The sequence below is a fragment of the Branchiostoma belcheri genome, unplaced genomic scaffold, assembly GCF_001625305.1.
Source record: "Branchiostoma belcheri isolate BF01 breed outbred unplaced genomic scaffold, Haploidv18h27 scaffold47, whole genome shotgun sequence".
Lineage (NCBI taxonomy): Eukaryota > Metazoa > Chordata > Leptocardii > Amphioxiformes > Branchiostomatidae > Branchiostoma > Branchiostoma belcheri.
Window position 1 is genome coordinate 402,409 of NW_017804098.1, and position 26,852 is coordinate 429,260.

Here is a 26,852-nt window from a genome sequence, read left to right on the forward strand (position 1 = left end):
TACATAAAAGGAGCACGTCGGCAGAACGTACTGCACCTGCGCGAAACCCGTAATGTATTGATAGCACTTCGAGGGATGGTCTCATAAGGTGCAGTACGTTCTATCGACGCACTAGTACTCATAAAAGGCTGCTGTTGTCTGAGATGATATGACTGAAGACTTACGTTAAAAGTGGGTGACAAGGAGAAACGTAAAATATGATGGAGTCATTGATATCGATGGAATGCGATTATAGTAGGAGTCTGGGGCTAAAAATAGCGTCAATGTAAAACCTCAAAAGTAAAAAGCCTGCTCGAAAGCACGAGCAGGGATCTGATAGTGATAGTTACTAGAAGGTAAAATGATGGTGAAAGGGTCCACACCCATCCCCTCTAAAAATTCCCAATGGACTTCCCCAAACCTGTCACATGAGTGTCTGTACAAGAGTAGCTGTACTACAAGAGTGCACAGAGAGTACCCCCCCCCCCCCGTAACCCAAGACCATGGGAACTAAGGCACGGTAAACACTGCTCTATTTCCCGCCATTGTCTGTGCCAAGAAGGGCACGGAGGTACAGGTCTGGTGGAAGAGGAGATTTCTTTGAACTGAGCAGATCGTGGCGCCGTTAAAGCCAGGATTGCAGGAGGGGTGATGGCTGTCAATATGTGTCACAGAAAGGTCGGCATAGAGATAAACCCGCGCCACTTAATGAGCCATGTTCGTACAGGTGACATTAAGTGGCCTCCTCCTGTTGCCTGTATTCATTCATTAGGACACAATGACTCGTTTTTTTCTACAGTAGTCACTGCCTTATATAATTTTGTTTCGTTAGTACCAGTTCCATGTGTTATATGTTGATTCGTCCTTTATAAATAGCCTAGAACAGGGGTTAGATAAAGGTCGTCCTTGAAGTCTACAAACAGACGCCATAAAGAAAGGCAACACCAAGGCCGTTACATTCCACTGAGTTCTCATTGTCTCGCAGACATTAAGTAAATTTCGCTACCTAAGGCGTTGGCTTTAAGGTATGGCAGAGGTATGCCGTACGTGGTCGTACATCATGTGTGTCTGAAAGTAGCGTGCAACTCACATACCAGTACCCCCCCCCCCCCCTCACACTCACACACACACACACACACACACACACACACACACACACATTAGATATACTTGTATTTGCAAACACGAAGCCTAACTCCGGTAGGTAGTTAGGTAAGTAGGTTACCTTCGAACATAATCAAGGTCTCGATAAACAAAGAATACAACAGTGCGGTTAACACTTATCGTTAGGTCACCGAGATTGTCCATTTTCAACCCATATTGTAACACTTTCACATTCACGGTTGTAACAATTCTGCGAAAATACTAAGAGTACTACAAAGTCCATCATTGACTACCATTAGTATCATTTGTCCGTCATAAGAAAAAAGAAAATGTACAATGAACAGAGAACCAGTGACTTTTAGCCAATTAAGGTCTGATAGAGAGGTCAATGTTCCAAAAGGCCGTCTGAATATCGTGTTGCTAATTATCTCCCCAAAGTGCCGCCAATTTAAGGCGTTTTGATTACTTCCCAAAGTACCGCCAATTCAAACCCTCTTGGTCCAAACTTGACACCAGGAGCGACCTTGGATGTAGCTGGTTGAACTCAGACAGCTGTTAGAGACTTGTTTTGGGACACGACAATTGGATTACTTGTTTGATGTTAATGCGCAGAAAAAAATGCGGCTCTTCTTCTCCACCGGAACAGATAGTAAAAGTACGGAACTTCATTAATTTCCCGCCAGACAAAGTGTAATATAGGTTATGACCGAATCATGTCAATAAAGCATTGTTAAAACGTGTTTCTTATCAAGTTCATGAAAATGTAATGTAGCCAACATAGGGTACCATGGTGCAAATATGGTTCGCTTCAATGGTTGGTGAAATAAAAAAGATAAATTATATATTGCCTATAGATTAGCACGAGATGAAACCTGTGACTACAGACAGTTTGTCTCTTTTTTAATCTATCATCTCTTTTGCGTCATCGGATTGTCAACATCCGAACCTGGGGGTAAGATTTGACGATAAGAATGCCAAAACATAAATGAATGAACCATGGCATACAACTATAACACTCTCAACATGCAGCAGAGAAAGTTAGACGACTATGAAACTCTATGAAACTCTATGGACTTGAAGTACTTTTGATTCATATGAATATCAAAGCAGTGTTTCTCAACATGTTAACAGAATCTGGAAGGAGCCAACACATGAAGAACGAGGACGCTGAATGCAAGTCGCTTAAAGAAACAAATACGGGAATCTGTCAAAACCGTTTTTGTTTGAAAGCCCCTTCAGACCTCCTTGGTCTGAACCCGTCCTTCAACCTGGCGGTAAAACATATTCTGTCCTTTCCAAACAGCTATATTGATTGCACTGCCGTTATCTTGAACTTGAGAACCGTCAATATTACCTCTGTGCCATTGACCTTAAGGGCCCCGGGACCTCTCGTGCCCGGTACAAGTTACACCGGGATTAAAGCTGTCATGGTGTTTTGATGTTTGTGGAAGCCTCGTACCCGGGCGTTTTGTACGGGCGCACGTGTTGTGAAATTTGCTTGTAAAATGTCCACCTGTGTGGAGTATTGATGACCTTTCCTGTAACCTGATCACGCCAGTCCAACAGGGTCCTACTATTCTCTTCTATCCGTTTAAATTAACTTTTGACGTTGTGAACTTGAACATGGGGCTGAGTGTCGCAATTTTGCCAGCCTAGACTTTAGTACCCTCACGTCACCGACACATGGTGAAATGATACTTGTCTCTCTTTTAGACTCCACAAATCTCTGATGTCCCTTTGAACTTGACGCTGAAAGCCCCGCAGAGCGGCTTGTGTTGTGGTTGTTAACCACACCATACGTCTGTGGCCCGCCCAGGCCGGCCCGCCGTGAAAGGGAAAATCATAACAGTACCAGAGGCAACAACAAAGTGGGCACAAAGGAGGAAACAACAGTTCGCGACTTTGCCGTGGAGCTGCGGCGAGGTAGGTGGGCAGCACTGCGGGCCATGTGATGGCACAGCTGTACAACACTAATTTCCGAGCAGATGTAGGAGGTGGGGACCGGAACGGCTTTGGCTGTCCCGTTTTCGCCCCCCCACACACACACACATACTGGCACACAGGGGGATAGATCTTAGATCAGAAAAATAGATGTCGTTGTACCTCCCTGTGTTACAAATCCTGATTAAAGCTATTATATAAGAATCTGGGTAAAAAAATCATTGACTCGCACGTTTCCAGCGTGTTGCAGAGAATGTCACGATATCCATAGTTCTCCATCCCTCGACGAGCACACCAGTCAAAAGGTGGCAACTTTTCTAGACGCCGAAATGTTATGATTCTATGAAGTCCGACAATTTTCATTTTTTTTATGAAGTCAAATTGCATTGTAATTGAGAGAAATTGTGATTTTTTTTTTCAATTTGACAACAAATATGATTTTTTAAAACCATTTCCTCGTTGTTTTCGCATAGTTTATATCTCTGTTCTTGTGTCGGTCTACAGAAGTCATGCCGACTTGGGTGGGACAATTGACCTTTTATGAACGCCCCGATGACTCAGGAGTACCGATGAAATCAGTAATTATTAGATTAGTATTGTTATATCCCTCAGCTCTAATAATTGTTTCGCTCAAGGGAATGGGAATTTTCCGCCTGGATGCGTCTGCGCCCATCTCGATAAGATTTATAAAAGTAACTCTATTGTTCCTTTGTCTTCTTGTTTGCTTAGGAAAAGGCCAGTTCGAAAGCTTTGTTATGCTTGTTAAGATATAGTTTATCCTGTCAAAAGTCAGCAATGAAATAGAAGTAAAAAAAGCAGTCACTGCAGCAGCGTGGAACTTGTGTTGTTTTTCATGTCAAAGAACACCACATCTCTACCATGACCAGGCAATCCAAATACAAACCTTCCTACATGTGTGCGTTTCTTGGCTGGGGATTAAAACGATTCCACGTAATTAGTTCCGATCCGTGTGGCATTTTCTCCGCAGTTACGATCCATGTGGCTGGCGGACTGTGCCGGGTACATGGCGAACCTTGTGTAGGGCGTCGCCGTGCCATGTAAACAAAGTTATCGCCAGGTCTCCACACGGAAATGTACACAAAGACAGAAGGAAACGTTCGATCGATAGAGTCCGGTTCAAAGGTGGTCTTTATTGTCGTGCCGCTTTCTAAACCTGCATGGCGCTCCTTTACCGGGGTCAGGTACACTTAACTGCGGCACCAAACAACGAGCATGAAAACTTTTGTCAAGAAAAATTTGTTTAACTTGAGGGTGTTGTACTAAGGATTGTGTTAGTTGTGTTCGATTGGAACAAAAGCGTGAAAAAGATTTGAGATAATCTATTTGCGAACAATTTAGGGGATTAGAGTCTGGACGATGCATGTTCATATAACAAACAGAGACGTTGTTAGGCAGGTAACGAAGGGAGAACTGTCGTGTCGGCAGCTGTAATTGGGCGTTTGTAAAATTGTTATAAGAACCGTAGATATTGTCCCGGCTGCCCAGATCTAGTACCTGTGCTTAGGGCACATCAAAGACACCGCCTGGCTACGTGTCTGCAGTAAGGTGGAGAACGTGACAAGTGTGGCCCGGTCGTCAACAACTACAAACCAACATTCCTAGGTAAGGTGGACGACCCGCTTGTTTTACCCCCCGCCACGTGCAAGGGGGCGAAATCCGTCCGCAGGTAACCTCGCGCCGGGGACGGCTCGCGCAGGACACCGGCTGAAAAATTGGCGCCCCCCGTCAGGTGTAGGGGTCAGACAACCGGGCAAGCGTGGCGAGTTCCACCCGCGCCCTGTGAAAACCAACCCCGCATTCTTTCTTTTGGCAGGCAGCTCGCTTAGGTATGCGAGGTTGTTTGCCCCTCCTATTGTCCCCCCAGCTCTCTCCCTATCAAACACGCCGAATCATTATCAGCGATTAACGCGTAAGAACGTAATAGCAAACAATTTGCATAAAGCTCGGAAAGGGCAAAAGTCCACAGGTAGCTCGTGGTGGGAGTACTCCAGCTCGTTGCGAAGTTTCCGGCTTGCACTCTTGCAGACTTTTGGAGCTGGGAGCTGGTGTTGGATGTATGCAAGAGCCATATGGGCTGCAGCAGTGACTATTGGAGGTAGTCTGAGCTGAGTTTGAGCTGTATATGAGGTCCCTGAGGCGTGGAGATATTTGTACCCTGATTAGAGCCGACTTGGTGTGGCCGGGTGTAGTCTTACCAGCTTCCCACGACTGAAGGTAGGTGACACGGCGGCGTTGCACGCTTCTTTTCTTGTCTTCCACGGAGTTATGTTAGTGTAAGAATGTTGTGCAATGGTAATGAGGTCAGGAACGGAGCTCAGTTGTGTTTCTATGTGCAAGATTTAGCTGAAGTCGGCCGCCATGACCCGCGGTAGGGTAGGCTGGCCTGCAGACTAGTGTAGCATGGTAGTGCATAGCGTGGCTGTCCCACGGGACCTCATGCATGTTGAAGTATATAGCACCAGCTTCATTTTGCATTGCAATTTTACTTGTTGCACACCTGCAACCTTGTGCCAGGTAGCTGGGACCTGTTGGCGGTGTGTGTAGGTAGCACCGACCACGCAGAGTTTGCGCGCCCGCCACTGGGCCTGGCGAAGTTTACCTGTCGTTGCTATACATACACAACAACATGGTCGAGCCCAGTCGGCTGGGGTCGGATCATTTCCGCCTGGTTGGTGTGGAGTGGGTAAGGTGCACCCGTGTCTGCCGGACTGTCCCGGCTAACTACCTAAAAACAACCCCTGGGCCCCAGGAGTAGCTCTCCGGTACCTGACCACCTCTCCAACACCCCCCTTGACCCTACTCTTCAAACAAGCCCCCCTTCTCCCGGATGTTTTGTCCCTGCTCACATGTATGCCTTCTTATGGATACATGGCGCACCAAGTGAGCTCACTTCAGCTCCGGTAGCCTTCCAGGAACACGGACCTCAGCACGGGGCCTGTACTGAGATGTTTATACACGGATTTAACGCAGTGTTAAAATCTTTTAATTTCAACACTTTCTCTATAGCTTTTGCATAACTACGCCACGGTAACAAGGCTCAACCCTGCATGACTCTGTGCCACTAAAACGAGCACCAGACACAGCTGCGTCCTCGGGCCTTCAGTTGATGTAACACCACGGATAAGTTATGAAAAGATGTGGACAAAAGCATGCACGACTTATCTTAGCTGTTTGTGCTACCCCAGTGGACTTAATGAGGGCAGAGAGTGCTGAGGGATTTGCAAAAGATGGCATACTTGGAAACGTTTGGCGATGACGAGTCTGTTCTGAAGTGGGAATGAGTCATGTGTGCAAACTTAGAATGTGGCCGGGTCGGATGACCTGGCCTTACCGCTTGTAGTGGCAGGCCTGTACGTATATAAACTACATCTTGACGAGGGGGTGGCGAAGAAATCTGTAGCGGAGATAAAACAGGCCAATGGGGACAGAAGTTTGGTAGTGTTTCAGGATAGTGTTACGTCCAGATGTTTTGCTTTGCTGACCCCTCCTTGATAGTTCGTTTTAGATCCTACAGAGCTGTGTTTCTGAGTCTGGAAAGGTGTTGGGATGAAGTCTTATGTAAAAAGAACTGCAGACAAGGGTAACGGCCTGACTAATTGTGTTGTGTTTTTCTCGCCCTCTGTTGGTTTTAGGCAAATCATATTTACATAAAAATGGCCCCGGTGACCGGTCATTAGTAATAAATAACTTCCCCTCATGCTCCCTTTTCGTACTAGAAAAACTGGTTCGATCCAGACGCTAGGTTCCTTTTATTGATTGCACCATGTATTGTGTGAATTTGTATTCAAACGTAAAGCTGATTAGAAATATATCGAAATGTTCTTTTACTTTAGTTTCTAGAATTTTAAATGGCTGCATTTCCACCAACGAAAAAATAAGGAATTTATTCATAGACATTAGCTAATATACATGAACTTGTTCTTAACCGAGTGTGAACTTCCACGATACTTGGATGATATCAGTTCCACTGTTAGTTGTCTGACATTTTGCTAATTGCCGACTACCGTCACCTTTTTGTTCTGACATTTGAGTAGCCTCCTTTCGCACCACTGGAAAGGGAACATGACCTGTGGGCTATGCTTCACACGGTGTGTTGTAAACCGAGCACGAGCCGAGCAATTTTAAACATTTCCTCTAAGTCGCTCCCGGTGTCTTTTAGCCCAGTGCGGGTGGTCAGGTACGAGTTTACCCATTTCTTACAATGTTATATGTATCATTTTGTCTCCTTCAAGTTGGAACTTCTGGATCGTCCGATCGTTATTGTATCAAATTTCGGTGACATGTGAGCTAACAGACCCGCGAGTTTGTAAGTGACGCGTGCCTTTCACAGTTCTAGAGGAGGAGGGCGGGCGTTTCACACCGAATTAACGAGTTAACATAGGTGTTGACATATCAGACACCCCCACCAGCACTGGTAAGCAAATCTTTTCAAATTTAGTCAGTAAATTGTTTGTCTACGAAATGTTGTGACACAAATCTGGGGAAAGATTATGACGATAGAAAGTGTCGTTACATATTGGAGAGTGATCTGTTGCTTGCTGAGCCTTAGTTAAAGTACGTGAGTGACAGATTTGCAGACGACCGGAGAGCAGAGGGTGATGTCACGAAAAGGAGGTCTAGTTTCCGTTTTTCTGCTTTTCAGCAACATCCGGTTCTGTCTGGAACACCGTGAATTCCAAAGCGACGTTTTAAACTACACGATTCTCATAATTTATTTCATGATATTGGAAATCGAATTGTGTGTGTTAAGGTTTGATATAATTAAAAATGCCGTCTAATGTCGCAACTTTTACGATTGACTCCTTTTGGCGTTACCCGCTCGATCAACGTCCCATGTTTCGCGTCTGCACATATATCGGACAATATGACGTCATGCACAGCAGTTGTCTACACATCATTTTACGAGACGAAAAAGTCGAAATATTGTTACGACATTTTCACGATCATGAACAAAGGTCAGCTTGATAACAGAAGATAGCATGGAAAAGGCTCAATATAGGTTTAGGTACTGGGCAGCCAGCTTTTTTTTGACGTTGGCAAATGTGTCCGTCTTGGCAAAGATGGAATACTAGCTGTCAACAGTGTTGTTATCCCAAAGACAAGTGCCACATTTAGCAATTACCCTCGGTCATCTTGAGCATACAGATGTCTGTTTGGTTTTCACTCGCTTTTAATGAGCGGAGGCAAACTCCATATTTGCATTAAACTAGATAGAGAGGACTGAGCACACACGGTACCTCGCCTGGCCCGGCGGGAGTCGGAACTACTGCTAGAATGTCAGTTCCGTAGAGGGTTGTTGCTACAAACAAATAACAAACCAACCTACTCACGGTCGACGGGAATAGTTAAGTCTTTAGTCAACAGTGGTGGACCGGCCTTGTCGGCTCATGGCGAGGGTGACAGAATAGAGAGAAAGATGGGCACAAGTCCTGGATGTGTCATGTGGCAGGATTAGCGTGACGTCGGTCCAAAATAGCATTGAACGGTACGTAACGTTTATGTTTGTTGTGGAGGTCCTTGAAGGGAAGACTTTATAATTTCCAACATTTAAATATTTCAACTATATGTTTCAGCTATATATTATGATTTTGATTTTCTCTCGTCTACCCTAGGGAATGTTGGTCTTTTTAATTGCCTATTAGTATCATGCGTGTTGAATGATATTTTTAGTCCGTCCCCTGTGGTTGGAATTGTGGCTTGAAAGCTACTGCTGTGAGTGTGGGTGTATATGCGTTCATGTAACCATACGCCTCAAATTCGAGATAAAAAGAATATATAAACTTGTAGCATTTTTACATGTAGACTACGTATGCCAGTTGAAAGGTTTTGCTGTGTCTGGTAACTTTTTAACCTTCTTGCCAGCAACATTCGTATCAGTAACATGAATGACGTTTATAGTACGCTGACGTCCAATTGTTTGCGCCTGCGTATTACTGCTAGGTCGTGGAAAAGAAAGCGTACACCATTAATGATATGTCGTTACGTCAATTCCAAGTGCATTTTACGTCATCATGTAACATAACGGTTACAACGCAACAAGGTCAAGTTGCTCATGCTTATCTTTACTTCATATCTGAGATATGGGGTTACGGCTCGATTTGTATGTCTTTTAATTTTGAAGAGCTCCTGTTCATATATGCGATGTGTGGTGAAACTATCGGTGAGAAGAAAATGCACAACTTGAAAGCGTACGAAATAAGGTAAAGCAAATTAAAAAGACGTACAAAAACAAGCCCATCTGAAGTCTACTCGAGTAGAAATACTAGTATGTGGGAGGAGAGACATAAAGCCGTTGGACAATAGTAGCTGTATTTCTTCGTTTTCTGTTTGTTGACGCTTGAGGAGCCACGTCCATAAGAAGCAGCTGCAATGCACCTTGCGGTGTGAGATCAGGATGACGCACCGCGCTGTAAGGAATACTGATCCGTCTCCTTGCACCTGATCAGACGGGGGTCTGGTTGCAGTAACCTGTTCCTCAATTGTAACCCAAACATCGTCACCAGGTACGGATCTGTCGTTACCTTTCTTCAATCAAAGCGAATAATTGTGCCCCCCTGTCGGCGGCACGGCTGTCCCCGGGGTGCGCTCAAGGCTACCGCTGACAGGACAGGCCCCGGCGGTACGGGTCTGGTATGCCGGTACCAGCCTGCCATCAGTCGTGTCAAGGTTCACACGATCGGCAAGGTTTCCAGAACAGGTGAAGAAAAACACAACTTGTCTTCTCCCTACGAGTATCAGCTTCTTGGTATCAGGAATGTTCCATTCGACGCCGGGGGAGAGGCACACAAGCGATCTTTGCTGTGGTGATCGGGGGAAGTGAAGCGATGAATTGGAGGTCGAGAGATAATGAAATGATTACAGGCTTTGAACATACGAGTTATCAATGTACGTGGCTGTTGAAGGGGTGTCAGTCTACCCGATTTTACGCAAATCTTATATACAATCTCGTAATATTTTACATGGGCAACACTCATGGGGGGGGGCGGTAAGTGTTGATGAAATGGCCACTACATTCTTGAGGACTGATGACACAGTGTTTTGACGCCCACGTAAATTATTAAAATAAACCTAAAACTGTGATGGGTTAGCAGTCCTATGAGAGAATGGCCTTATACGTTTTTTGCCACAAAAATTGGCGAGCCTTTTATAATTTTTCGAAAATTGCATATGGGCTAGAACAAAAACAATATTTTTAATAAGTAAACAGTCTATCATGACACACATTTGAAGACAAGTTATCGCCGTTCCAGCTTGTAAGTTGTAGTATCCAACACAACTCAGAAAACTATTATTGCATAGATGTTGGTTGTGCCATTTCTATCTATGGAATAGAGCTCGGAGGTCAGCCCGTGCCTGAGGTGTTGTCCCCCGCTGTTCTATATAGCCTAACACATCGGACATGACAGATGTTTCCTACCGGACACCGCCGCTTTACCTTGGCACACAAGGACGACATGTCAGCAGAACGAGACATCGTAATTAGTGGACGTGTTGAACACAGTAACCCTGCTGTTCATCCAGACAATATGTTAGCAAGAGCACCAAGGACACATGATAAAGCTCACAGTGGCGCTGTCACCCTCTAGGTAAGAGGTATCGCGTAATCTCCACACCTTATCTCATGTCTTGTTTGCGACTGTTTGAACAGCGCCTGTCGATCCTTTGTACAGCGGGGATCAGTCAGGAGGGGTCCTCTGAAATGAAGTTGGGTTGATGTAGTTAGAAGTCATTGTGGTGCTTCTTTTGTTTGTTTTTGCTTGTCTTCTTATTACGGGTGTTTTTTTTTCTGAGATAATTATCCGATATTGCAACTTTGCTTTGCTTTGTCATAGGGCATTGAATCCACAGTGGTGTTTCCAAGTAACGCATGTATGAGTGTGGGTGTATGTGACTACCTTATTTTGTTGCATAACGTGTCATTAAAGAGTGCTTAACTTACTTGTTGTTCTTGTCCTTTAAGTACAGAACAATTCGGACAGGTAAAGTGCCGCCAAGGCTGTCTGTGTTGTTGTGTAAGAAGAATTGAACACTTCGGGTCGCACAAAGCATCACCTCGTACAAACCTTGGTCTTATTTGCTTTACGACTTGAAAGAAGGACAGGCCTGTTAAGAAATAAGTGCGACACAAATGTTCTCTTTGTGTCGTGGGCGCCGAAATGTGCATCTTGTGTATGATTAAGAGATAACGATTTCTCTATTGCTGATCCCTTCAGCCAGTTTAATAGAGGAGCCATTGTCGTAAACAGGGGTACTCTTTCTATAGTGTCAATAAAGGTGCTGGTTTTTCTGTCTGTGAGCAAGTCTGTGGAATTTAAGACATCAAATGCTCGTGTATAATTACAGGTGGTTTTGAGTGCGCTCCGTCGCCGGGGTGCTTTACTCTGTCGCTCGGTTCTTTGTTGGAAGGTCTTCTGCCCCGAGGGAAGATGTACATCAATAATCGGACTTATGTGAACTATAACTCAGCCGTAATGGTTCGGCAGGCAGGGAGGATGACAATGCAGGGGGGCCGCCCACTTTCCCGCGCTTTCTTCTTTGTTCGCGATGCGTCACAGGTGGATTGTTGACACGAATGGTCTGGTCCAGTGACGTGTCAAGTCTCGCGGGGTCGCGAGTTGTGCGAGATCTTACCTTGCCGGTGACGCACCGGTACGTCATTAGTCAAGGGTATGCCGTCATATGTGACTTTTAGACGCCCAGGTGACATTTCCAGCAGAACAAAGAAAGGTCCTAACAAGTAGAGCATCTTCGCAAAGACCACCTACATGTAGTTAGGGGACCTTTCTGCTGCATACCACTGGGGTAAATGTTGTGAATAATACACAAATAGGTTAATAGGCCGTTTACACACTGAAATGCGGAGGCATTGGCCTGTTAATGTGTCTTTTCCTTCGCCCAGTGCAAGTAGCCATTTTAGTGATTAGGTAGCCAACTACTATATGTCATTTACGCCTGAATGTTTCAGTGTAATTGAAGTATGAAGGTAAATTTTGCGTAGGTCTACCATATATATAACACCTAGACTATTGAATCGCTGTTAGCAGAGGATGCGTAGGGATACATTATCTATCATATCTGGTAAAGTCATCCGCAAACATTTAATCCCCACCCTAATTTGCGGAATGGCACAGCCCAAATGTGAACACACCGGTACAGACCATTGTCTGGTCATGTTGCTATCGTTAATCTATTACTACCATGCTAGTACAATATCCTGTATTCCCCACGTCTGTCGTATTCATAGATGTAACATTTCCCTGTTCCCGAGGAAGCACCTGCAAAGGAAAGCAGCCTGGCACATATTACCAGCGAAATCCTGGCACCTAATCTGACGTAACTGGTAGGGGGCCAGCTAAGCGTTACTTGGAAACGCGAATATAATTCAAATCACCAGGAGTAACCGTGGATATCCTGAGATCAAACAAGCTCGCCAGCCGGCCTCCCGGCAAAATGAAATAGTTTGGGGGCATTTTGTAACCCTGGCAAAGCGTGCTGTGGATGGGTGTGCGAATGTGAAGGTGTTGACAGGTAGGGAGGAAATCGATATCGGCGGGATCTGTGTCGAGCATAGCACGTCTTAGTTGCCATGCATTTTCGCTTTAAGTGTACTTGTCAAAGGTCAACGGCTTTCCGTGTAAGCCACCTTGCTGTAGGTATGGATAAAACGCCTTCAGGTGGGCTTGTAGCCTAGCAGGTACTTACCGGTAGGTTTATAAAGTAAACCGCACTCCGGCTTCTAGCGCCTTTTAACTCCATCTTGTTCAACGTTATTTGTACTTCGCTTAAGGGACACGTTCTGATCTTCAGCGCCCTTATGTTCTTACATTGAAAGGCTTTTATTTTATGGGCGACGTTGTCTTAGTAACAGGTGCATCTGTGTCTGCAATTTGTTGTCAGTCGGTAGGTGCCGCACCTGAAAGACCGTCGAGACGTGCTTTGTGGGCAGTAATGGTACCTAGGATTACTAGTAGGATAACTGGCACATTTGCAGTTATCCTGAAAATATAGCGATCTGTAGCTGTGCGTGCAATTACTATCAAGATAAGCTGTTTTCTATAGACTCTGCTGACTTATCTGCATTATTAACATGAAATATAAAGTCCGCACGTTCCTCAGTTTACTTTTATCAAATGTCCATCAGGAGTTGAGAGAAAACGACTTGTCTTTCGTCTAATGAAAGAATGGGAAAAAGTACAGGTAGCTTCAATTGTAGTCCTGAACTTTGCTTTGCATATTTCTCCCTTGATTCTTTTGTTGACGTGTCTTTTTACCCTACCTTAGTGTGTCTGGAAACTAGCTAATGTTCCTTGTAAAGGCTGACTTGTTTACCAAACATATCTCACCCTGGTAATGTACTATATTCCACCCCACCCTGCCGGAGTTCCCGGGGTATGTGCTGTGAGTTTTATGATCTCCTGGTTGTAACATTTAGTTTTGCACACGATGTGTGTTGTGCCTTCGGGTCTAATTCCGGCTATCGTACGATCTTCCGATAACGACGGGCTTTCATTTTCACCACGAGCCCCCTCCGGCAATGTCAAGGCGATAGGAAGCCGCGGGGAGGGCCGGGCCCGTGCGTGGCCGTGTGCGTGCGGAGGCGTAGTCTACTTGGCCGTATCTGCGGACCGATCTCAACATCGATCAATTCTATCTTTGTAATCCAGGTGTAAAAGCAATCTGCTCCGGAAATCGTCCCACTTGTGGGTATCGACCGTCCAAATCAAGAAGTATTTCCGCCTGCAGCACCAGGAATCCATCTCGCGGTGCGGACCCGGGGGTCATTGGGATTCTGCTGCACTCGGGCCAGGTCCACCGGGACGCCGGGAGGATCCACCGGGCGGGCGACATGCCGACTTTCCTCAGGAAGAAAGGTTTTTCGCCAACTTGGCAAGCTGCGACAGCGTCGCTTCCTCAAGAGAATAGTCCTTCCCCGTGAAGTCCCAAAGACGAGCCTTTGCTTTACAAGTAATTAACGATGATATCTGTTTCACACCGGGGGCGACTGATCTATCTAAAGACGGAAGTTGTTTACACACTGGGGCTTTTAGCCATAAACTTGAAGAGAATTTGGCAGCATTTTTCCGCCTCTAGGCCAAAGCGCCCCCTGTGGGACATCTCGGCGCAACACTTTCTACACAGGTTATTTGAGTAAGCCCCGGGCTCGTCTCCGTAGACTCCCAAACGTGACAACAATAAAGCAGGTGATCTCTAGTAGGCGATCTCAGTTCCTAGACTTGAAACGTCAGCCCAGATGTCTGAGAAAACAATACTACGAACATATTCTTTCGTCGTAATGGTTCATTCATGCACCTGTCGTATGTGGAGCCCGAGTTTCCGGGACGGTAATAACGTGGGGAGTGGGTCTGAAGAAACGACTTCTAGTCTTGCAGCAGTGGCTGGCGAGGGAATAATAACTTAGAGGTGATGTAAATCATATGAGTCAAAATAACTGCTTTAAGGAGCTCAAATCCAGAGGGTGGCATTTTGGTGAGATTTGAAAAAGGCGATCCGAAAACTAGGACCATAGACTCCCCCGTCCATTGATACAAAAGTCTTGCCCTAATTCTTTCTTGATCATAGTACATGTATCTGTTTTCGACAGTCTAGTAGCATCTTCCCAATCCCACATTCCAGTGTTTCTGTTCGTTGTCACCCCCGAAATAAATAAAAAAACTCCTCTAGTCTCCATCAGGCTCCGTGGGCTGGATCGATAGTTAAACAATCTGTCAGAGAGACAGTATTGTCCGACTAGTGGAGACTACATCCTGCCCGTACTGACGAGCCGTTGGTAGTCCGTGACGTTTGAATTATTGGAGGTCCATCTCGCGGGAGAGAATTGCTCCGGTGAAATATGCATGAAATGGGTCGCGGATGTCAGCTTCCCAATCTCGTCGTTGGGGAAGCAACGATTTCCGCTAATCAGGCGGAAGGCCGGGCGTTTGGACTTCATACCTTTTTCACGCCGGCCGAATTCTTGCCGGACCTCGGCAATATTCCAGGCGAGTAGTTCGAGCCAGGGGAATGGCCAGCTACGATCGGTTTTTGCTCTAAAAGTAGGAACAACAGATACACTGAAAATATAAGTCAAACTTTGCATAAGAAACAAAGATAAGTTGCGTACTAGTATCTCAAATTGTAGTTTACCTTTTTCTAATACATATATATATACATATATATAGATTGATGTTCAGCGTTTCAGAAACTCTTTTGATGCTAGGGAAGCTTATCGAATCGGCCAAGTCATCAAAGAGTCATATTCAACAATACACCCAAAGACGTTCATCTAAGTTACAGACCTGCTAAACGCGTCTTGAACAGAATGATAGAAAACGTAATTCTAACTCTAACAGGACATGGGACGGGTGACGTTACATAATGTTTATACTAGTATACAGATATCAGAAGGACATAAATAATCTTGAAAAGAGCGGGTTGTCAGAAACTGCGACGTAAGTTGTAATTTTAAGGCAAGTTGTGGTGTCGATTTTGCTGAGGAAGTCTCGCGTGCCTGGCGCTGGACTTTGTGTCTCCAGGCCTCCGTGGCCCAGCTCGGGACCAGGAGACCCATTACCTTCGCATCTGGACAAATTGCTCACTAATTTTCTGAATTCTATAACGACCCTGGCAGTATGTAGTGGCCTAGTTAGACTTCCAATGCCACTTGCCTAACTCGGCGGCCTCTCCCTGCCCGTCCGTACACACAAGGTGTGCTGTATCTGACATGGTGGCTTTGATGACGGTGGTGAACACTGCGGTAAACCATTATGACCAATTTCTGTCAAGGCGAAAACGCACATTCGTCCCATCCTTCACCATATCAAATCGATGGATGAAATTTCTGGTAATTCCCCCCGTGTTTCATCATTCTGACAAGGAAAACTTGATTACAAATAGAAATCGAAGGGCCTGTAGCCTTGGGCCGCAAAGTTCCGGACAAGGGATATATATTTTCCCGATCTACTTTCGCTGTGTTGAGCACAATTTTTCAAATATCATTCGTGGTACTATTTCCGGTCTTACGCCTTTAACGGTCACCTGCAGTATGTCTGTCGACATGTACTCATTTCTAGCCGAGTTTAGAGTCATAGATACAATTATGTACCAATATTTATGTTATTGCTTCTGTCCGAATTTCTTCTTTATTTGTCTCTTACGTTGACAGTAAAAACTGTGGAAAAGGAAAATTTGCTGTCGGAAAATCTTGTGTATTGAGTCCGCCAAATACGGGCAACATGTTGCGTTTCCAAGGCGATAGTCTCTTTTCATAGCCTGAATAACCTGTCATGACGCAAATCAAGGAAATTATGTCGGTCCTTGCGCAAATCGAAGCTAATCATTTCCTAATAAGGGTGTGTTCTATCCGCCTTGCGTCACCACACGACATGGGAGCGGGAAACCAGGACCGAAAACTGCCGCGCATTATTAATTATCTCCGTCAATCACACAATGCAAGAAATATATCATAATCTGTGTTGGATATTATCCCTCCCAAATATATGTTTGCTTTGTATCTATGTCTTTGCCTAATAATTTTTATTCATCATTTGACTCTTCTGTTTTGAAATTTAGGAGGGCCACAGCCGTTGCCATTGGATACGTTGTCCCACTGCCCGAGAGTTTCCCAGAGGAGTTGTCACAGGACATCTAACGAGAAGAAAACACCGCGAACGTAAGTTTCAAATACGTCATAGTTATATCAGTAATCATCGTTTACCTTTCAAAGGTTTTTTTGTGGCGGCATAGGGTCCGTTCCCTTGTTTAATATGACACCTGCTTATTTTGAAATATATCACATTAGCATGTACGTAGGCTCGTGAGGTACTGCGTAAATTAAAGGCAAATAAAAGTTTCTTGTCCCCTCAAAATTGCAAATTGCCTACAAAATAATAACGTACTTTCTACATGATTGCCCTCGGGCTACATTTGATGGGGATCTGTTCGACGTTGTCCAAGCTGTAATCACCACGGCGACATCTGTTGCTTCCAAACAGTATAAAGAATCCTGCAGGCCAGGCCATTTTCTCCATGCAAATATATATAGCTGCCTCCACGGCAGGTAGATTTCAGCGGCTACTGCGGCAATCGGATCACGACCCAGAGATGGGAGGGTAGAAATAGAGTGGGTTCCAATTACCAGTTAGGCGGAAAAATTCGGGAAAATTGGCCGTCGCTTGGTCATCGCATCATTATTCCCGCCGTGTGCAGGGTTCCAGTTAGCCTGGCTGCGGAGCTGTTTAATCTTGTCCGGCTATCAATGGACACAGACACGGGACCGCAGGATGGCAACATGACTGATTGGCCCCAACACTAGTACAGAAACATTGGCTGCTCATCCATTTCTTTGTAATCATATTTTTTCACATTAATACCAATAATCTTTCTTCAAAGTCACTGCATAGTCCTGAAAATGGACCTAGGACAAAGCGGTGAAGATGACCCCGTGCAGTACATGTAGCTGCGAATCATAGGGGAGTTTTAATTTTCAACCAACCTCAAGAAAAACTTTTAATGCCCTTGAGGTATCATTAAAAAAGATAAGCAGCACTAGCTTGTACCCAAGAAGACATTTCGCGAACTGTGGTGGAACAGAATTTCTGAGCTCCGCGGTTTGCTCCGTACGTGCCTTCCTCCATGCACACGACGATATATTGGCGCGGTAAAACGCGGCTTTATTTGTCTACGATTTTCGGTAAAAAGAGCCAGTACGTATCGCCGGCCACTGTAAGGTCCATCCCTCCTAGTCTGTCATTTGGTGTAAATTTATGGTGGAGCGGCCGCCGGGGTCCACACCAGATTAACTGTTCTGGGGGAGAAACCTATAATATGTCATTACAAAGTGGTGAGATTTGATCGATAGCGAGCAGCAATCCGTTTCATACATCAACGCACAAAAGTTACCGGAGCAGATATATGTTCAGGGGCGCGCTACGCTTGGCCCCGTTACTCCGGGTCCCTTCCGATTTGCGCAGATCGAAAGGGGAAAGCTCGCTGGGGGAGATTTGCGCTAAATGCGTCTGTCCATCAACTTTATTGCAGTTGGCTTTAGCAAGGTTACCAGTCATCAGAGCCGTTAGTCAGGCCACCAACACCTCGCCTTGCGGCGCTGCGGGCGCATGTGGTGTTACGTATATTCCACTAGTCGGAGCTTGAGTCAGTGGATAAACCACTGAGGCTGCGTGTGGAGGTAGTCAGTCGTCACTTGACGTCCAGCGGCGCCGGAGCGACTGCACACAGGAGGGGGTTCTCCGCTGCTTCTCTTCTCTTCTCTCCTCCATCCCTGCACTGCCTGCTCGGACAGAATGTTCTCTCCGTATAGCTATCCACCACCGTTTCCAGGCGACGGCAGAGGCCGCTTCGCGCCGTACCCGCCACCAATGCCGCCGACGCCGCTGTATCCAGGTGAGGTGCGCGGCAGGTGTAACAAGACCCATTCGGGCGCGCTTAGAACAGGTGTGCCGATATGTGGAGCAGAGTGCCTTCGGGAGGCACTGCCAGAACAGCTTAGCCGTGAGGAAGGCACTGAGATGAAAGGAAATACATCATTGTCCGTGTAGAAAAAATATTGAGCACTTTTTGACACCAACGTGTTCTCTTTTCTTTGCAAATTACACAAATTTGATCAAGTATCTGAAATGAATTGGACTTCTGGTAGTTTATTCTATATCTACGCCTATCACCACTATGTCGTTCTGTTATTGTCGCGTAAAGAACTGAGATGGTTAATTGTGTTCCATATGGCCTGAGGTGGTCAGCATGCAATATAAACCAATCATGTTCTGGTTTTACATTACAGAAGGTGTATCCAACAATCAAATTTGCCTTCGTGTTTTGCTCAGATCTTTTAAAGTCCTTCCAATTGAAGTAATAAGTTTCCAGACGGCTGACTGTCTATTTTTGTGGGTTTGATGTGCAATGGTCACAGACAAGGTGCTTTTAAAGTTGTGTCCGGAGCCGGCAGTCTCCGAGATGCCCTAACCGTCCCACCTGTCGCTAGACTTAGACTGAGAGACTGCTGATTTCCAGCGGGCTTGAGGTTGAAATGAGTTGAGCAGCCAGCCTGCATGAGACCATTTTGAAGGAGAGGGATTAGTCTGGCGGCTGTCTTGTGGTGTAAGGCTGGCGCTCAGTTCAGCCGCAGAAAAAATTCTTACCTCTTTTCTCCTCTTGATAGGGTATGGTGACGGACTTCTCATTAAAGAAATGGGGTCTATATGCTCCGATATCCAACATCAAAATGATTTTAAAAAGTCTTTCAACTCCGCTCATCTTGCGTTTTTAAAACTGCAGGCTTGTGTTTTTAAAAATGCAGGCAGGTACGTTAGCGACATATTTCTGCGAGTCCTGTGTTCCATTGGTTTCTTGCAACAAGCTCCGTCGTGAAAGCTGGCCTTTTATTTGTGGGGAAGGACGCATGTGCTAGGTTATTAAATTCAACACTAGCCTGTATTGGGAGTATCTACTAATAGCTGTGTGCTTCGGTGTAAAGATTGGCTTCTGAAAAATGTTCATTTTCGGGCGAGGAAACAAACATGAAATTGTGTTACACTCCGATGGTGTGGTCCACAATTGTTCATGTTTTCTTGTGTCTATATTTCCATTTGGACACGTCTTGGCTTGACGGTTTGAGGATTATATTTCTTCCATTATTGGACATTAGACGTAATTACATTGATTTGGCAATTATTCAAGACTTTTAATATGATGTCGAATCCCGGTGTAGTACAGGGCACCAAACAGCAGGGGGCGTCCGACCGTTTACCTTAACCTGCTACGAATGGGTCACTGAATAGCGAGAGGCTAAATCGCTTCCTTGTTCCCGCTCGGTCGGTTTCCAAATTCCAAATTGGGCCTCGTATTTCTAGCATACAGTCAGGAGAGGCCACCTTCGTACAGGTAATTGGGTTCAAGGGAGATCTGAGTCCAAACCAGATTAGACATTCGCGTCCTGATTTACAAATTTCGTTAATCTGAGCACATGGCGCTGGTGTTTTATTAGGCAGTTCGTCTAGACTTGAACTGCTGGCCAGCGCCGGTGGCGATGAAGACATTGGGGAGGTATTTTGGCTTGATGTAGGGGGTAATTACCTTTGGTAGCTTACAGCAGCTCTCTGTGTGAATACGACCAGCAACAAACGAGACTTTGGTGGTCCAGTTCCTCCAGCTCACACACGTCCGAAGTCGTTTACTAATTAAAGCCGCCGAGAAATTGAAAGTAGACCGTTGCTTACCCATGCCTTGTGTGGTAATGTTTCTGTTTTCAGCCACAGTTGATGACGCACGACTGTCAAAACTGTTTTCACGCCGTAATTATTTGTCCAAATCTTACTGTCGGTAATGAAATGTACAGAAATATACCCTCTTTATTAGATAATATTCTCATTGCATTTGGCGTGCATGTGAAATCTAACGTTCTTGCTTGGTCTATTCATTATGAATATTATCTTGCTGCGCAAAATACCAGCTACAAGAGCTTACAGTACCTCGAGCATAACGTTTTTACAAATAGTATGTTCTTCGTAATGTAACGTTCTTTCCGCAGAGCGAATTCTGAGCTCTTCCAACCTACATTCCCGCGTGTTTGGTATGTAATATGAACATTGTTTGATGTCTATTTCAAACGCTTCACATTCTGCCCTGTGGGAGAACACGCGCGCTCCGAGATGTTTTCAGCTCTGCTCTTTTCAGTACGATGTGTGGAATTCACTGAAACGCGAGTAATAGTCGATAGAAAGAGTTCCGTTGATTGCAGTGGTAGCTGAACTGCATTGTATTTGATAATTTGTCTACGCCTGAGAGAAAATACCGCGCATGTCTGGCTGACTGGGGCGGCCGTGCCTGCGCGGCTAGCGGCGGTACACCGGCCATGAATAGAGACGGCTCTTCTGTCCTGACGCAAAGCAGACGACACCACGATGATGTTTTCGTGGAAACGCCGAACTGATTGCTGTCGGTTGCTATGGCACGGCAGCCTGGCGTAGGCGACTACGTGGGGATGAAAGAGCCTTGATGAGAAGGAAAAAACAACAGAGGGCGTTGACGTCATTCTTCGGAAAGAAAACATCTTCATCTGACAGCTCCTCACCTTACAGTCGAAGCGGGAAGGATTCACACTTTACTCGCCCTCAAAATTGTGGACACGCGAATAAGCGTTTAATCAAAACGTTACCTTCCAATCATCGCTTGACTCTACATGGGTATATATTCTTAATCCTGTATCTTACATAAACAACACGTAACTGGGTAATGTGTGTAACAATATACTAAACATCACAATCAACATAATCTGCCATTAGACTGATCCCTAGAATATCATTGATTACATTAACATCGACCTAAAGGATAGTGAGAGGCAACAGCGTCAACAACCAAAAAAAAAAGGAGAAGGCAAACAATGCAGAAATATGTGTTTAGAAAGATGTGGTCTTGGTGTAGACTTGCAATGAAACTGCATTCATCCCTAAAGTCGCAACATAAAGCGAGGCAAATTATTCAAGTTACAGCCATACGTTTGTACACATAATGTTGTGCAGTGAAGTGGGTGTTTTGTGTGTTGAAGTGTCTGACGTAACAGATGTATCGGGGTTCCGGATGTTTTTCGTTCCTCCCGCGACACGTCAAAGAGTTAACGCTCATACAGCCTTATATGGCCCGGAGGAAGTGCACGGTGTACCGCTCTATTGTCTTGTGGCCCAGCGCACAAACATGCGCTACATTGTCACCGTCCTATAGGTGAAGTTTGGAACTGCTTTGATGTACCTGTTGTGTTAAAACTAAGTACTCCATGTCATATCATCCCATTACATAGGCAATGACTGCCAATGACCGTGAGCACAGAAGAGTTACTGTAAGACTAAAACTATTTTCAGACACATTTCTTTGCCGTCGCCTCGCCACAAAGACACGCTCCCTTCCCAAGAGAGGTTTTTATATTGTTAGAAGAGCCAACTGTCCTCCGAGGGACTCTTCGTCTTGTTTTCACAGAAACTTAAACAAGCTAGCACTGTGGCAGCAGCGCATTTCAAAAGCATCACTGCACGGGTAATGATATTACACACATGATTGTCTAGGTTGAAGAATAAAGGACTTATTTTCTCATTATAGAAAGTCTGGAATTAAAAGTCATGGCTATGTAACACACCGCTCTCTCTCTCTTTTTCTCGCAACAGTCGCTTTAGGATGCTAAATTGTTAGTCAGGGCCATGCTACAAGAAACGATTAGAAGACAATAAAACAAATATATATGCCTCCTGGCACGTGCACGCAGTCCTCAAGAAAACTGGCGATACATTACATTTTGTTGCCAAGTCGCTACTGATCCTTGATCCTGCATGTACGTAACTTGCCTGCTACTATGTCATCACATTCAAACACTTTCTCTCTGTACTCCCTCTCTATCCAAATATGGTCGCTGTTGTTGCATCAGACAAAATAGAATTACGCTGCTTCCAGATCGTATTGATCATATCGCCAATAGGTAAAATTCAAGGACATAAATATCACACCGGTTATTGATAAAAAAATTCCAGAGAGAGATACAATTTGTGTCATCAACAACGTTTCCGTTATGATGATGTAGTCGTGGATACAATATGTATTTTTTTTTTCTCAGAACAGTTCAATCGGCGGTGTGAACTGACCGGCCGATCGCCAATCGTCTGTCATTGGCTGCTTTGCCTCGTTTGCATATGACGACAATTCTATTCTCACCCTCTTCGGATCTGTGACGCACGAGCGTCAGACGGTCGCCTGGGAGAAACTTCCAACTTTCCCTGGTTTTCCATGTATCACATGCACCAGACATGCTCGAGACGGCCTAGTGGTGTGGTAGCGGTTACATCTCTCCACTCCTCCAGTTTTTCCAGTCATATTGGAGGAAATAGGCTAAAAAGAGTTACTGTTTCGTCCGCGATGACTTCACCTTTTGTGAACAACATTTCCCACTCAGGTAACGGTTTTAGACAATCAGTGTCCAATGTGTACCTTACAATCTCGGGTAATCAAAGCGCGTGGCTTGGATTTTTTACCAATCGTGAATTTCTATTCAGTTGTTATTGTTTTAATTAGGCAGTTATCTGTTGATGTGTTTTTACTGCGGTTTTTGCGGCTGCATTTATTGTTACATTTCCACGTAGGCGGTGCCGCACGGAAAGGCGTGTCACGGACCCATTGTCAGTTTCCCCCAATTATTTTCCCTCTTGTTTCTAATGCCATCCGCTGCGATTTAAGAGCACCACTTTAGCGGAACAACTGATGTTATAAGGGCGGATAACGTGCACAGGAAAGCGGGAAGCAGCCTTTGTCCGTGGTGCTGAACGACCTCTGAAGTAGGTAAGCCGGCGCTTCTCGTTTCACCCCTGCAGCTTGGTCCGCCTTAAGTCGTGCTTTCCCACCACTTTCCCCTGATCTCTCTGTAAGATGTGTTGAAAGAATGCCTGGAGGGATCCCTTATATAGGGCCACTAACATATGGTAATACCATGTGGTGTTTACCGGTCTTTGGACGACTAGATTTCTGTTTGTGGGCATGTTTTTAGTCCGTGAGCTTTGCTATTTTGCTGTTCTTTACTGTTTACGACTCAAAAGGTAACCGGCATCGACTCAGAGAACCAACTGTTAGGTCGATAGTCGATGAATCCGACATTAGGTGTGCGATTCGTGCTCAGATATACTGAGTACATGATTATCAGTCGCTGACGGTGTGTGCCACATACACTGTAAGGTTGTGTTTGTGGGGAGGGGGCAGCCCAGACAAACTGTTTCAGTCGCGGATTTTGAATTTACGACCAACAATATTATCTCTCTGTTTTGTCTTGCACTAGCAGTTTGCAATAGCCCAGGAAAATGGAGGCAGATGATTCCCACTTGTTAACATTGTTGCTATTTTTGAGGGGAATGCTCTTTGTTGCGATCGTTATCATGAGTGTTGAATGATGATGAATGGCGGAGTGATTATTGTGGGATGCCTTCTGCCCGTCTCGTCAAGTCAATCTGGTGCGTTGATTGGTGACGGGCCGTTGTGGGCTGCTTTGTCTGTGTGGAAAACATACTTGTTTGTTTAGTGCTTACTGCTTGCGGGGACGTTTGGCCTGGAGGCAGTCTGATGGTCACTTTCTGCCTGTGCAACCAACTTTGTAAAAGCCGTCCGAACGTACTCAGAGGTATCCGTCACGTATCAGTTCATAGGTTTGAACCTGTCTATAAAATTAAGGATGAGAAATTCGGTTACACGCATTTTCTCTTTCCAACTTATCCAAAAAGTGATATTAAAGCATGTGTGTTTTGTTGATTGACTCCAATGACATCGCGACGCGTCGTTTTTCAGTAGACAATAGCGGCGGGCCAGGTGTGATCAGCTGTTCTCACTACAGCCCGGAGCTGTCTTTTTCCGATCAGATGTGCGGGATAATGACGGGTCTCAATGGCTGCCGGAATAATACAGCCATAAGGACGGATTAATTACGTCTTTTCCTGCACTTTTCCGTTCTCCTTTGTTCCGGTTTGTCGCAAAATCAACAACAAATCAAAAATCAATAACTTGTTCATTGAGTGAGATGCATTTTTCCGTGTGTTTATTTCTACCACATATTTGATCACCATTCGGCAGAAAGTCTATTTTTATATGATAATCTATAGAACAATGACTTTTGTACACACAGTTTTGGCTTTGTTGTCAATGAGGCCGAAGTTCTTACCGTGAATCCGATGTGACAAAAGTTCTCCAAATCCATTGATTCGCACGGAATGTTATACTTTTTCTCCAAAAGTATGTCAACGTCCGCAGAAGTCTTTTACCCGTTATAAATAAAACAGTACTAAAATACAAGAATGGTAGAGTTATGTATTCTATTATGTGATACGAGTATTTAATTCTATGGGGCTTCCATACGGATCAACACAGTCTTTAGTATTTCAAATACCAATATAGACATCACTGAGTACAGTATAAGCTTCATCTTTAATTTACAGCATTCCAAAGACCAACAGAGAAGAATTCTCCACAGGCGTTTCTCTCCATGAGTCTTAGCCACGCATAAACAGTTACAAAAGATCGAATTATGGTGTCTTCTTGACTTCAATAGGCTGGTATGGCTAGGGTAATTCTGCTATTCTATTATCAGTGGTATTTTTGTCGTCTCCCTGGGTAGCAGTGCGTCATGTCGGGCATAACCATAGCCTCGAGCACGGTTTGTATATCAACCCACGTAAACACAATTATTCCATCTTCTCATATTCACATCCTTAAAAAATATTAAGGACAATCGCCAGAAGGGCACTTCTAGCCTGTCCAGATCGAAGGTTAGCTTGCAGAAGTTTACACATAGGTGGTCTTAGACGTTTTTACGTTGTATAGCGTGTTATCGACGTAGGCTATTGTACTTGCCAGTACTTCAAATTGGGTAGTAATTAGATAACATGAAAAATCTACCGATCAAATCATCAACCCACGCAGTGTTGGACGCGACAAGCTGTGAAATCTGCTCTGAAACAAATCTATTTTAGAACTTCAGTGTGCATATATATATATATAGAGAGAGAAAAGAGAATAAGTACATCGTCCAAAATAGCAACTATTTCTAATGACATGCGCGTAGCATCTGCAGTAGGTTTTCCCAACAGTCAAACATGTCAGAATTAGCTTCCCATCTGACCCATATAGAACATAGAACAGTATAGAGACTACATACTGTTCACCATGCCATACCACTTCAGTTTTCTTCATGAAATGATCTAAATAATTGCCTGTAACATCGGCCCTAACATGTGCTGGGCCATGTGTACTTTCATTGATTGCATTTTGCGCCCCCTGGAAACGTAACCAAGGTTACCAAGGGAGGGACGTCTTTGAGTGAGAACATCAAATTTATATCTGGTACCTGATTTGATCTGAAATCTAGGTCACTGTCTTTCATGTAGAGTAACCCGTACACCAGCCGCGTGTTTCTGGCGCAAATGTTAGAGATATGTGGTATTAATGCTGGTAGAACTATTTTCTTGAAGCAGAGGTTGTTGGGGGAAAATCGACCCTCTTATCATAGATATGCCCCCTCCCAAACGGGGCATATGATAAAAAGGTCACAATTTTCCGCAACAACCTCTGCTTGGAGAATAGGTAAAACACTTGTATCTCGTGACCTAAGGTTGCTCACCAGTCGCATGTGTAGCCAGAAGGGGTATTACTGTCACTATACTGCCAGGTGAAGGGCATGTTGTTTTCTCTTGTTTCGATGTCGTCTCTTCATAAAAGTTTAGTTTCCAAGCCAAGCGTCAGTAGATTAAGCTGCCTAAAAGACTGCTGAATAAGACATAGTCCAAATTAGTTCCGAACGTCCTACTTTCATCACTTCTCTTCCTACTGTTGCTGAATACATAAGCCGTACTGTATAAATCTGAGGGGTGTCCCAGCCTACATAAATACGGAATCATAGGCTGGTAATTGCACAAAAAAGAGCCAGCCTTTATCCAGCTAACTAGTAGGCAGTCGTGACTGGGCCCCCGAATATAGCGGTTTACGTTACATAAGGAACTTTGGATAGCCTGGAAGATTATGAAATTTCCTGAATGGGAGAAAAGTGCCAAAACGGAAGGGCAGCACTGTTATGTTCTGCATATAAGGGCTAGAATATTGCCCCTCTGACGTCGTTGTCTATTTCATATTTGGCATATGATCTGAGGCCTTCCTGTCAAGGAATCATACAGTATCGCACACCTTTCTTTCTTGCAAATGTCGATGAGCCATTTCTGATACATGTATTTTTTCTAATTTAGAAATTTGCCTCTCGCCAATCAGGATATCTCATTTCAGTACGT

The 26,852-nt window shown here is 44.8% G+C and overlaps 1 protein-coding gene across 8 annotated transcripts in view; it reads left to right on the forward strand.

Annotated features, from left to right (window-relative positions):
* Positions 1–4,125: 4,125 nt before the first annotated feature.
* LOC109479213 (ETS domain-containing transcription factor ERF-like) overlaps positions 4,126–26,852 on the forward strand; it is a 57,969-nt gene continuing 35,242 nt past the window's right edge. The window contains exons 1-3 of one of the 8 annotated variants that reach the window (XM_019781112.1): positions 7,079–7,222; positions 7,376–7,459; positions 16,615–16,714. Coding sequence is in view for 1 of the 8 variants with exons in the window: in XM_019781106.1 (XP_019636665.1) it covers positions 22,825–22,990 (166 nt within the window). In the remaining 7 variants the exon portion in view is untranslated. Of the gene's footprint in view, positions 4,648–5,093; positions 5,260–7,078; positions 7,223–7,375; positions 7,460–8,357; positions 8,531–16,614; positions 16,715–22,689; positions 22,991–23,150; positions 23,374–26,852 lie in introns of those variants that run through there. The other 7 variants (XM_019781110.1, XM_019781109.1, XM_019781111.1 and 4 more) reach the window with 7 other exon arrangements.